The sequence below is a fragment of the Macrotis lagotis genome, chromosome 1 (assembly GCF_037893015.1).
Source record: "Macrotis lagotis isolate mMagLag1 chromosome 1, bilby.v1.9.chrom.fasta, whole genome shotgun sequence".
Taxonomy (NCBI): domain Eukaryota; kingdom Metazoa; phylum Chordata; class Mammalia; order Peramelemorphia; family Peramelidae; genus Macrotis; species Macrotis lagotis.
This window is the reverse complement of record NC_133658.1, coordinates 726,548,738-726,563,000: the sequence shown is the minus strand read 5'-3', so window position 1 is coordinate 726,563,000 and position 14,263 is coordinate 726,548,738. Positions and strand designations below refer to the sequence as shown.

The 14,263-nt window shown below is 34.6% G+C and overlaps 1 protein-coding gene across 10 annotated transcripts in view; it reads left to right on the top strand.

Moving 5' to 3' along the window:
* Positions 1 to 14,263, top strand: part of FRY (FRY microtubule binding protein) — a 568,375-nt gene that overhangs the window by 351,802 nt on the left and 202,310 nt on the right. For all 10 annotated transcript variants that reach the window (XM_074216094.1, XM_074216087.1, XM_074216086.1 and 7 more), the window contains one exon: positions 512 to 651. In XM_074216094.1, the coding sequence (XP_074072195.1) occupies positions 512 to 651 (140 nt within the window). The remainder of the gene's footprint in view (positions 1 to 511; positions 652 to 14,263) is intronic.

Sequence of the window (14,263 nt, the reverse complement as noted above, 5' to 3'; positions counted from 1 at the left end):
CTGCTGTGGGAGTTGGGGAGTAGTAAGGGAGAGTGGCGAAAATTGTAAAATTCAAAATCTTAAAAAAAATGATGGGGGGGTGGCTAGGTGGCGCAGTGGATAGAGTACCTGCCCAGGAGTCAGGAGTACCTGAGTTCAAATCTGGCCTTAGACACTTAATAATCACCTAGCTGTGTGGCCTTGGGCAAGTCACTTAACCCCATTGCCTTGCAAAAAAAAATAATAATAGGCAGATAATACTATTGTATACAGTTGGAAAACTAATAAAATATTTTTAAAAATACAATTAAAGTCTAAATTCTAGAATGAGTGGGATTACAATCAAAGTAACATATTGAAGTACAGGATTATTAGAACATAAAAGGCATCTATCAATATTGATAGCTTTGGACTCTTGGGAATATTGTCATAAAAAAATGAACAAGATTACTTGGTATAAAAGAAAAAATGTTGCTACATTGAGGTAGTCCTATGAGAACATTAAGCTAATAGTTTTTCCTTCTTCCTGTAGGTAATAAGCTCAATGAGCTCCCTTTCTGAATACTGCCTGCCTTCCATTTTGAGAACATTGTTTGACTGGTATAAGAGACAAAATGGCATTGAGGATGAATCTCATGAATATAGACCCAGAACTAGTACTAAATCCAAAAGGTAGGTGTATTTTTTGCTGTGAAAACCATAGTTTCATGTTCAGGAGATGGTTACAATGGACTTAAAGGTGTTGATGAATGCAAGATGAAAATTATGAAAGCTACTAAAAATTTCTGCCAAGTGGAATGATCTGATTGGAATGTTAGTACATATATGCACTATTTGTATTATGGAGAGATTCCAGGGGTTATGTCTTTTATCTGTTCTAATAACCAGCATATTGAGAGCATTTACAATGAGCAAAAACTTCACATACTTTGATTTCTTTAAATTTAAACACATCCATTAAAGCTACCTACTTCTTACCTCTGCCCCACTACCCAAACCTGCCATACAAATACCAAATAATTGCTTTTAAAAAGATATATTGAACAACCTAGATAACTGTTCAATATTTGTTCAGGGCCTTGCTGTCTGAAGCTGCTATTGCTGAAGATTTGGATAGTGAACAGCTGGCTAAAAAACATGATGTTAGAGAATGGTATGTGGATTTCTAGACCAGGCTATAGCTTTGAGATTAGGAGAGGGATGACATTAATAAGGGTCAAGGACAATATTTATGTCTACAGAATTGCATATTTGATCAATCAGGTCAATAAATCAAAACAGGGGAGGTAAATTCCAATACCTGCTCCAACCACAGACTTCTTGCATATTTATATCTGCTGTCAAATACTCCCCGAGTGTAACAAATAAGACATAGCAGAAGAATTATTTAAGAGACCAAGCAAGTCACAGAATATGATATCACAGAAGAAGGAAATATTTATATGCATTGCTTCAGGTTTTTATACACAGAGCGTGGGAAATATGCAAGAAAGAGGATCCTGGGACCTAAAATTAAAATGAAAATATCCCAAAAGGAATGAATGAAAAGTGAAAGAAAGAACTTGAGGTAAATATGAAAGAGTTCCAGAGTCCCATAAGAATGATGTGATTCATGCTAAAGGCCAGGTACAGTTGAAAATCATGAAAAATGTTATGGATTTTGTTAGCCATTTTGGAGAAAAGAGAAAAAACAAAAAAGAAATTCTGAACACTCAGAATAAATGATAGTGGGCAGCCAAGAGAGTATAGAACTAGACTACTTGGATTCTGTTTTCTTTATTAAGGATAATGATGTTTTAGGCTGAGAAATAGAAAATCAGGCATAATTAACAAAAAATGGAAATTCTAGTGCAAAAGATCACTACACCTCACTGAAAGAATTCAAGTCCCCAAACCTACACAAATTATATATCCAGTTACTGAAGGAATTTGTGGATCCCTGAACTGATGAAACCCAAGTTCTCCCTTTCATTTTTCACTCCAGTTCTTTTGTGGCTCTTTTATTTTCAATTTTAGGTCCCACAATCCTTTCTTTCTTTCTTGTGAATTTCCCATACTCTGTGTATAAAAACTGAAGTAAAATACTAGAGAATAGAAGGGATGGTTCAGGAGAATTGTGGATATTCCAAGAGGAAGGAAGATGATCCTGAAGCATGTAGCCCAGCAAGCTTCACTAGGATTACAGGACTGGGCAAATACCATAGGATAGTCAGCAAGATATTGACAGAGCTCTCGCTCTGGCCAGGATACAACAATATGGACTGGAGGGGTGGCTAGGTGACACAGTAGATAGAGCATGGCCCAGGAGTCAGGAGTACCTGGGTTCAAATTTGGCCTCAGACACTTAATAATTACCTAGCTGTTTGGCCTTGGGAAAACCACTTAACCCCATTGCCTTGCCAAAAAAAAAAGTCCTTAAAAAAATATGGACTGGATAATAGCACATTCAAGCTTGTTTGGTACTGATGAATAGAACACTTAAAGAATAGTGATTGAGGATTAGTGCCAGCCTAGAGTGGGTTCTCTAGCAAAGTATCCTAGAAAGCTATTCTTGACCCTTTTCTGTCCAACATTAACAATGACCAAGATAAAAATGTAGATGACATGCTTATTGAATTATTGCAGGACTTGAAATTTGGTGGCATGTGCAGAATTATACTATAAGTAGCCAAAAGGATCTCATCTCATAGGCTAAAATTATGTACAAATCCAATAGGAAGAAATTTAATAGGGATGAATATAAAGTGTCACATTAGGGTTTTTAAAAACCTGCTGTCTAAATACAGGGTGAAAAAGAGAAGGCTGAATAGTAAGTACATCTTGTGAAAATGGGTTTAAGTAGACTCAATATTCAACATTGCTACAGTATACAAAGAAACTTGATCAAACATCAAACTTCATGATTAGAAGCACAGACTCCAGAAGGACCTTTCTAAGATCAAACTAAAGTACTAAAGGACCGCTACATCCTGATTAATGCAAAAAAAAATGAATCCCATGAAGTAGTCATAAGTATTCTAATTTATATCATTCAGAGTTAAGATTATGAAAAATATAGAAACTGGTTCCAGATCCGGAGAAATATGTTGGATAAATGTGAATGATATAAGCACTTAACAGTATTCGTTATTTGAGTTAATCAGGACCTAGATGTATTTAGTTCTAGGTCCCAGCAGTTAAGAAAGACAAAATTGGAGCATGCCACTAAGAAAATAAGTAGGTATAGTGATGGGAATCAAAACAGTGCCACAGAAGGATTAGCATTTATACTGGGAGTAAGAATGAACAGGGTGAAGTCTTAAGAATTTTCATATGGAAAAATTCCACTTGACCACAGAAAGCAGAACTAGAAATTATAGAAAAGTAGATGTAGCCTTCGGATTTGGAGCTGTCCAAAAGTGCAAAAGTGCCAAGTCTTAGAATTGTCATAGAGCTAGAAGAGACCTTGAGTTGGAAGAGACCCCGGAGGCTGTCTAGTCCAACCCATCTTTTTATATATGAGAAAACTGAAGTACATTGAGATATTAGGTGACTTTTCTAAGATTAAACAGGTAAAATGTATCAGAGTTGAGATTTGAACTCAGTACCACTGACTGAAGAACCTAAATTCTTTCCACTGTCCTGTCTGTCCTCAGGAAGTAGTTTCCTTTTACTAAAGATATTCCAGAGATCTCTCTAACTTTTTTAGGGATGTTATTGAGGACATTCCTGCTCTGACCCTGGACAGATCAGATTACCTCAGTTTCCTTCCAGCTTAGTGACTCTGTTGCTGTGATCTTCATATTCAAATTCGTTTTGAAGGGGTAGAAAGGATATTAGACTAGAAACCTGAATCTAGACCTGCTTCTAGGTTGAAGACAAGATATTGGGATGCCCACAGTTGAAAATTATACCTCCCAGCCTTGAAAAACTTAAACATATATTGCCCTCTCTGCCACAACATAGAAGGTATAACACATACAACTGAATTTATCTCAAAATAAGTCTGTCTATCAATAGAAAGCAGGATTTACTAGTATTAATTTTAAAAGTATGTATTTTTAAAAAGGGATACTTTAGAAATGTATCAGCTTCTCCTCTTATGCATTGGAGTGGCTCAGAGATGACTGGATTCTCAAAAGTTTTGCCAATGAAGTTTAGTCTTTGGCAGATCCCACCAAGTTGGAATAGTCTCAACTATGGACTTAGCTTTGGAATGCATTTCTACTTCCTTAAGTTCAGCCTAGCAAGGCATAAGGAGTCTCATCACTAGATTGATGAATTTTTTTAAACATAAGCAACTTTCCTAGAGATGGGTTCTTAACCTTTTTTGTTCTAGATTGTCTTCTAACAAACTGGTAAAGCCAATGGACCCTTTATCAAAAGAGTGTTTTTAAATGCAGAAGATAAAATGAATGGAATTGCAAAGGAAAACAATTATATTGAAATACAGTTATCAAAATGAATTTTTTTAAAAATCTGTTAGGGAAGACTTTCGCAGGTAGTAGTATTAATAATAACAATGCTTTAAAGTTTATAAAATACTTTCCCTATCTTATTACATCCCTATAAGATGGGTACTATTATAATCTTAATTTCATAAAAAATAAAACATACTAAGGAAGGTAAAGTACCTGAATAACCCATTAGATGGCTGTTAGATTAGAAGAGATGAGATCTTGATTAAGGTGGTTGTGGTAAGAGGCAAAGCCAGTAGTGCTTGACAACAGATTGGATGATTGGAGTTTAAAGTGGGAAATGAGCCAAAGTTAACTCCAAGTCCATGAGCCTCTGTATCTAGAAAGTTGTGGGAAAGTTTTTCCAATATCAAAACTAAAGAAACTAGAAGTAAAGGTAGGGGCAAATATTGAGGGGAAATTATGGGTTCAATGTGGAATATGTATTTTAGATGCCAGTGGACTATTAAGTTAATATTCAGTCGGAACTTAGAGATGTAATACTTGAACTAAAGGACTAGACATAAAGATTTTTAAGTTTTAGCATAGAGGCAATCATTTTGAACCTATGGAAATGGACAAGATATGAAGATGGAATAGAAAAGATGGCCAAGAAGATGACCTCCCTTGTAAGGCACCCATTGTTAAAAAGAAGAAAAATTAAGAATTATCAAAGGAACCAGCGAAAATGGTCTGAGAGACAGGAGACTTTGCAAAAGTAAGGAAGTCAGAAATACTAGGAGAGCCAAAAAGAGTATGTGATCCACAATGTCACATGTTTCTAAGAGGTCAAGGACACTAAGAACAGAAATGGAACCATTAGATTTAACCTTGAGGAGATCAGTAGTGGTCATGAAAAAACTTTCTCAGGAGAACAATGAGGACAGAAACCAGTGTGAAGAGTTGAAGGCTATGAGTGCTGACCATTCTTCCTAGAGGTTTGATAATGAAAAAGATAGTCCAGTCACTTGAAAGAGTAGGAAGGTTAAAGGATTTCTATTTTTTTAATTGGGGAGATTTGAGCATGTTTATTAGATGTGAAGAAAGAGCTAATCTAGAAGGAGAGATTCAAGATACATGAGAGAAAAGGAACTGTTGATAAAAATGAATCAAGATGGGGGTGGCTGGGTGGCACAGTGGATAGAGCAACGGCCCTGGAGTCAGGAGTACCTGAGTTCAAATCCAGCCTCAGACACTTAATATACTATTACCTAGCTGTGTGGCCTTGGGCAAGCCATTCAACCCCATTTCCTTGCAAAAAACCTAAAAGAAAAAAAAGAAAGAAAGAAAATGAATCAAGAAGGAAACAGGAGGACTAAAATGAGGACATAGGTAAAGTGTTAGTTTTGACAGGAAAAAAGTAATAATAATAATAATAATAATAATAATAATAATAATAATAATAATAATAGATTTATATCATTCTTTAAGTTTTACAAATTATTTTACATGTTTTACATATAATTTCATATCAACCCCTAAAGATGACTTTCCCCAGTTTACCAATGAGGAAATTGAGGTTGAAAGAGATTGAGTGACTTGCCTAGAGTCACAGAATTACTAATTGTGTAAGGCATAATTTGGTCATAAATTGAACAGGTCTTCGACTCCATGCCCAGTATTCCATTCATAGTCTCCCTACCTCACCCTCCAAGGCTATTGATAAGGAAGAAGAAAATGAATGAGAACACCAAGAGTTTAGGAGGAATAGAGACATGTGAAAAGCCAAGATGATAGAGTGTAAGCAATAACACAGCTGAACTCTCCCAACATTTCCCTCTAAATGACTTTAAGATAACACCTCAATCAAATTTTGGAGTGGCAGAGTCAATATAAGGTCAGAGTGAGACATTTTTCCAGCCTAAGACAAATTAGGAGGTTAGCCAGAAAAGTCTGTGACATCAGGGTTCACAATTCCAGAGTCGAGAAGAATGCATATGATTTCTCACAAAGGAGGAGGGCACTTGGTCTCAGTTCCAAGACAGAAAGGAGCATTAGCACTTGTGGCTACAGAAGAACAGGGTACCTAATCACAGTTCTAGTTTTAAAAGTAGTATTAAGATTTGTGACTTCAGGGGAGCAAGGTCCCTTCCTGAATAAAAAAACAGATCAAAGACCAGGAGAGTAAATATTCTTGGATCATTCCATCTTGGAAACACCAACATTTACAGACTCCCAGAACTAGCTCTGAAAACAGCAGTTCAAATATCTGAAGTTTGGGACGATGCCCCTTTCACCCCAGGAACAGAACTTAACTTTAACATAAAGTTCAAAGTCAAGAAATATGACTTAGAAAATGAATAAACAACAACAACAAAAAGAGACTGATCGTTAAAAACCTACCATGGTTACAGGAAGGATCAAGACACAAACTCCAAAGACATCATTATCAAAACAGCTACATGCAAAAACCTCAAAGAAAAAGTATGAATTGGATACAAGCCCAACAAGAATTCCTGAAGAACTCAAAAAGGAATCAATTAGAGATGTAGAGGAAAAATGAGGGAAAAAATGAGAATGATACAAGAAAAATTATGGAAAAAAAGAATTAACAATTTATTAAAAGAAGCTCTAAAGAAAATAACACCTTAAAAATAGAATTGTACAAATGGTTAAAAAAAAGACACAATTGACTAGAGCTCACTGAAGATTCCTTAAGAACTAGAATTGGAGAGGAAGATGCTTTTTTTTAGGTTGATTTGGGTTTTTTGCAAGGCAATGGAGTTAAGTGGCTTGCCCAAGGCCACACAGCTAGGTAATTATTAAGTGTCTGAGGCTGGATTTGAACTCAGGTACTCCTGACTCCAGGGCCAGTGCTCTATCCACTGTACCACCTAGCCACCCCAAGAACTAGAATTGGATAAGTAAAAGATTAAAGACTCCATTAGACATTAAGAAATAACAAAACCAAATCAAAACAATAAAAAAAGAAAATGTGAAATATCTCATCAGAGGAACAACTGACTTGGAAAATAGATCAAGAAGAGAAAACTTAAGAATTATTGGACTAATGGGCAGCAAGGTGACACAATGAATAGAGCGCCTGCCCTACAGTCAGGAGGACCTGGGTTCAAATCAAGCCTTAGATACTGACTTGCTGTGTGAATCTGAGCAAGTCATTTAACCCTGATTGCCTCCAAAATGAAAAAGAATTCTTGTTCTATGTCAAAGTAATGATCAAAAAAGTCTAGACATCAAATTTCAGGAATTTACTAAGAAAACAGTACTGATATCCTAGAATCAGTGGATAAAATAGAAATTGAAAGAATCCACTCATCATCTCTTGAAAGAGATAAAACTCCCAGAAATGTTATAGCCAAATTATGGAACTCCCAACACAAGGAGAAAATATTTCAAAAAGACCGAAAGAAGTAAATCAAATATCGTGGAGCCACAGTCAGGATCATACAGGACTTAGAAGCTTCCACATGAAAGGAGCAGAAGGATTGAAATATGACATTCCAGAAGGCAAATGGGCTAGGATTACAAATCAAGAATAACCTATCCACCAAGACTGGGTATGTCTTCAGGGGAAACAAATTAATGAAACAGAGAACTTTAAGTTTTCCTGATGAGAAGACCAGAGCTGAATAAAGACAAAATTGACTTTCATATAAAAGATTCCAGAAAAGCATAAAAAGGAAAATATGAAATAAAAATCTTGAGGGATTCAATAAGATTAAACTGTTTGCATTATTATATAAGAAGATGATACCTGTGAGCCTAAGAACTTTCTCATTATTAGAGCTGTTTGAAAGGTTCATAGAAAGAGGACTTGGGTGTGAATTGTCTCTGATGGGATGATCTCAAAAAAGTTTAGGGGTAAGAAGGGATACTCTTGGAGAAGGGGGACAGGAAGAAAGAATAGGGAAAATTATTTCACATAAAAGAGATATTCAAGATGGAGCTTTTATAGTGGAAGGGGCAATAAGGAGAGTAGCAGACAATACTTGAACCTCATTCTTATCAGAATTGGCTTAAAGAGGGAGTAACATACTCAGAAGTATAGAAATCTATCTTATTCAACAGGGAAATAAGAGATGAAGGGAAGCTTATGCTGATAGATGGGAGGACAGATTAAAGGAGGCAATGGTCAAAAATAGAACAGATTTTTGAGGAGGAACAGGAGAGAAAGATGGAGGGAAATGTTCAGTGTCATTATTGGGAATATGAATGGCATGAACATCCATAAAACAGAAGCAGATAGCAGAATGAATCAGAAACCACAATACAACATGAAACACAATTGAAATAGTAAGTTTACACAGAGAGTTCAAATAAGAGATTTATGGTGGTATACTTAGATAATCAACTAAAAAACTTTTTGAAACAATTAACAATTTCCAAAAAATTGCAGTATGTAAAATAAACCGATAAAAATCATCTGCATTTTTATATACTACCAACAAAATTCAGCAGTAAGAGATACAGAGAGAAATTCTATTTAAAATAACTGCAGACAACATAAAATATTTTGGAGTCTATCTGCTAAGACAAACCCATTTGAACACAATTACCAAATATTTTCCAAACAAGTAAATATTAGGATAAATATTACTTATTTGTGAGTAGGACAATCCAATATAACAAAAATTACAATTCCATGTAAACTAATTTACTTATTGAATGGCATACAGTCAAACTACCAAAAAATTATTTTATTCAGCTTAAAAAAATAACAAAATTCATCTGAATCTTAGGAAGTTAAATGGATTGGATTTTGATTACATTAAATTAAAAAGGGTTTGCTCTAACAAAATTAGTGGAGCCAATATTAGAAGGAAAACAGGAAATTGTGAAAATATTTTACAGCTAGTTTCTTCAATAAATATATCATTTCTCAAATATGTAAAGAACTGAGTCAAATTTATAAGAATGAGTTATTCCTCAGTTGATAAAAGGTCAATGGTTATGAAGCCAGTTTTCATAAGAATTATTAAAAGCTATCCATAGTCACATGAAAAATATCCTAAGCCCATATTGATTAGAAAAAATGCAAATTAAAGCAACTCTGAGATCCCAAGCCACACCTACCAGATTAACTACCGGGGAAAAAAAGACAAATCTTGGAGGGGATGTAGAAAAATTGGAACAGTAATGCACTATTGGTGGAATTATGAACTGATCTAATCATTCTGGAAAGCAATTATTTAATTAGGTCCATAAAGACTATGCATACCTTTTGACCCAACATTATCATTATTAGACCTATATCCTAAAGAGATCAAAGAAAAAGAGAAAAATTCTAAAAATATTTATAGCCTCTCTTTTTGTGGGTGTAAAGAATTGGATTATGGGGAGGCTCATTAATTGGGGAATGGCTAAGCAAATTGTGACATATGGTTGTGATAAATGTTATTGTGCTATAAGAAATGATAAAAGGATAATTTCATAAAAACCTGGAAAGACATATAAACTGATGCAAAATAAAGTGATCAAAACCAGAACATTGTATAAAGTAAAGCAATATCATAAGGATAATCAGTTATCAAAGACTGTTGTTCTGATCAATACAATGATTCAAGACAATTCTGAAGGACTTAAGGTGAAAATACCATCCACCTCCCAAAAAGAATTGAAAGAGTCTAAATGTAGATTGAAGCATATTTTTTATCTTGTTTTTTGGACATCATGGCTAAAATGGAATTATGTTTTGCATGATATCAAATACACACACATACATATATATATATATATATATAATATATAAATGATATCACTTTTATACCTCAATTAGTGGGGGGATGGAGGGAAGAAGTAAAAATTCAGAACTCAAAATTTTTTCAAAAGTTTTGATAAAAACATTAATTTCTAAATGAGAGGAATAGAAGAGTTCTAATCATTTGAACTGACTTCAATTCCCTCAGTAATGTTAAAGTTATATGCTTCTTAATGAAGGAATAATTATAAATTGTCAATTTAGAATTGAAAAAGACCCTTCAGAGTTCCTCTGATCTAACCCCCTCATTTAGCAGATGAGGAAACTGAGATCCAGAAAACTGAGACACTAAGAAATATAGTAACTTTTCTAAAATCTTACAGGTAGTGAATGTCACTGTCAAGATTTGAATCCAGAACCTCTGATCCCCCTATACAGCCCTCTTTCCATAGGACCATTGTACCTTTCTGAGGAGATGTTAGAAATTGGAAGAGTGAAAAAGATTTATAATAGTTATGAACAGGCATGTTGTAGAGAATCAATGTGCAAGGAGTCCAGCTGAGATTATCCAGCAAATGTCTTTGGTGCAGTCAGCCCAGTTATGATTAGATAGCAAATATTTGTAATGTGACTTATATTCCATGCAAGCCAGTTTCAGAGATAAGTGTTCACCCACCTGTCATAGGCACCTAACTTGATATAAAGTTTGTGTAGCCAGGTGGAGAGCTAAAGAATAAAGTACTCCTTAAGTCGTGAATAAGTCAAGCTCTAACCTTGCAGTGAAAGTATTAAAAAGATAGGGAGAATAAGAAGCATACCCCACTTTTCACTCCCTTACATTCCAACACTCTGCTTAGTCAATACCACAATAAACACTGATACCTCATTTCTCACTTGATAGTGTCCAGGGCTGACATGGAAAGTGCCAGAAAAGAAGGATACAACACCCAATCCACATTCAGAGTTTTGTTTTATGATACTCTGCCTTCACATGTAATCTCTAGGAATGTGGTGTTTAATGGCAAGTACTGCCTATGTAGGGAAAGTGGAAGGGAAGAGGTACTAATTATCATTGTTCTCCCTAGACTACATTTGTACTAACAATGGAAATAAGGTTGAAGTCAAATTTTAAAATACTTGAAACATTTTAGATAGGTATCACTAGAATCATTCATAAGCCAGCCATTGCTATAGAAATTGCTTTGATTCTTGAAGGAATCTGTGATCTCATTGATTCTCCCTTTATTAATGCTATAGATAACAAACTAGAATGTAATCCTATATCTTCATTAGAAACCTTTCCTAACTCCTCTTAATTCTAGTGTCTTCCTTCTGTTAATTATTTCTTATTTATCCTCTATATAGCTTGTATCAGATTGAAAACTGCTTGTCTTTTTTTTGATTTTTTCCAATTATATGCAGTTTGTTTTTATCATTCATCTTTTTGTATACTTTTGAGTACCACATTTTTTTCTACTTCCCTCCTTTTCCTTCCCTCTCCCCATGGCAGCGAGGAATCTTATAGAGGTTATTCATGTATAATCATGTTTAACATATTTCTATATTAATCATATTGTGAAATAAGAAACTCCTTGCCTTTTGCCTCTTTGTGTGTGCTCTATATTGTGCCTTGAAACATAGTTGGAGCTTAATAAATGTTTATTAACTGACTGATCCTTACCCATCTGCTCTTACATATCTTCCAAGAACCCCAATGGAACAAGCAAGATTCCTTGCTTTTTTCTAAACCCTAACATTCTTTTCTGGTTAGACATGCCTCTAGGTGACATCTTCTATTCTGCTTCCCATATATTATGACAGGTCAGTAACTCATCCCCATTATGCACTCATCTAATGTCTTTTTGGTAACTCTGAACTTAAAATCTTCAGAGACTTTGGTATACCATAACTGGCAGCTATATAATATCACTAGAAAATGTGTTTTTTTAAATGTGTTATGCTAATTAAAATAATTTTATCCACTCACTAAAGCAGACTTTTACTGATATTATTATTATACTATTAGAAATAAAATCATTTCTGTTAGAATTTGATATAATTCAGATAGTCACCCCCTACAATTATTTTGAATTAGTGAGTTTCCTAAATTTCAAATTATTATAGAACTGAGTCTGGAGGTTGGACTAATGGGATTTGAAGTTTCTTCTAAACTCATTTGTGAATAATTAACTGCTAAAACTTTATGAATATTTCATGAATTCATTTAAAATGGAAAATAATGTAATTACTTCTACTTGAATTGACAGTGATGTTTCCCTTTTAGTTGTATTGCTGAACTTTTTAAGAGATCAGAGTCACTTGCTGAGATCCAACCCAGAATCGGAACTCTGGAACTGGATTTTAGTAGCATTTCTCAGTATTTGACAGTTAAAAAAAAAAAAAAAAAAAGGAAATTTGAGGTTGAGAGAAATCCAGAAAAGCATAGGTCTCTCTAGGGCTTCATCTAACTAACAATGTAGGCTTTTTTTCTAGAAGAAAGGAAAGGAGAAATTTAGACAAATATGAGGAATGTACATTTAAATTAAAACTTCCCAAGATATGTATGAACTCAATAATTCACGTGCCAAAATAACTCTTGTAAAATGTTCCTGGCAGTTAAATCTCAAAACTGTATTCACACCAAACCCTTTATTTGAAAGGTATTTACCTAAAACTTCCTACTGGAAAGCATAAATATAATGGAATCAGTGGTTCATTGATTTCATTTTGTAAGCTTGGAAGCCCTATATAAATGCTTCTAAGCATTTATAGAAATTATGCAATATGTCTAATTATGTGAGAGACAGCCTGCCACCTTTTAAAACATTATTCCTGTAGTCACAAGATATTACAGTGTCTCTGAATAATTGAAATTAAGGGTCACCCAAAGACAGTGGATATACTCAAGTATCCACTGAGAAAGGACCATTCTTGGAGTCAAATTCAAAGTTGTCCTTCTGACACACATACTTTTTTAATCATGGAAAAGTCACATAACCTCTCAGTGTGATTGTAAAACAGGCAGGAACTGGATTTCTTTTTTCTCTCTCCAGCATTTAGCATATAGTAGGTCCAATAAATCTTTATTGGCTCTTTGATTATATTGACAGTTAAAAGTTAATTGCTGATCTATATCAGTGAAGAGAGTTTTCCCACCAGGAATTCAATAGGTATGTCTATATTCAAAGTGAGTTTTTAATTACTGATAAAGAGATCTTGTGGCATCTTTTGAAGTCCCCTTTTAGGGATTGTATTTGAATCTTCTATTCCCCTGATACATTCATTCCGTTTCATGACAGATCATAATTATACTTCTCAAAATAAGACTCAGATTCGATGACTTCTCTAAGATCACACAACTAATCAATGATGGGTCCAAAATTTGTCTTCAGTCTCCTGACTGTTGATAATATTTCTTGCATTATCTTTTCCTCCTTTCTCCTTTTTTGTCCCTGTCTACCATTTCAGGCACTGTTCCCTTTTTCCATACTCCAAAATATATCCTAAGCTTCTATTCTTTAATGCTGCCTTCTACCCCCATCTAGCTTCCCCCTCCCCCCCCAACAAATAATAGCATTTTCCAACTCAGTAATCCCCTAAATAGATCACAGAATGAGAAGACTCCTGAGTCATTTATGTCCATTTCCTTTCCTCCAGGCAGTACTATTAGTTAAGCTACCATATATAAATGAGGGAACTCAGACAACTAATACATATCTCCATGGAAGACAGTGTCACAAAGTCCTTTGCTAGCTAACTTATTCTATTATCTATCAAACTGACTAAACAAAGAAGTTGTTCCTTATGTCTCATTTAAGTATCACCTGTTCATATATACAAGTGTTCCCAATTTGGAATATAAAGTGCATTTAATTTAAGAAACTTATACCAAATAACCTCAATGCTTTCATTTTTCCCCCTCATAGATCTTATTTTTGCCTTTCTGTTAATCATTTAATTACCCCCATGTGAGCCTTCGCTATCTTTTCTTTATCCCTAACAAATTGGGACATCTCAAGCTTTAATCCCAGTTAGTCTGTGAAAGGAGCAGAAAGGGGGAGAAATAAGTGGGACAGGATCTTTCATTCCATTCCTCCTCCTCACCCCCATTCTCAGCTGGTAAAAACCACTTGTATGACTTTTCCTCCTTTATTTAGAAAACTTCTCTTCCATTTCCTTTCCTTTTTCT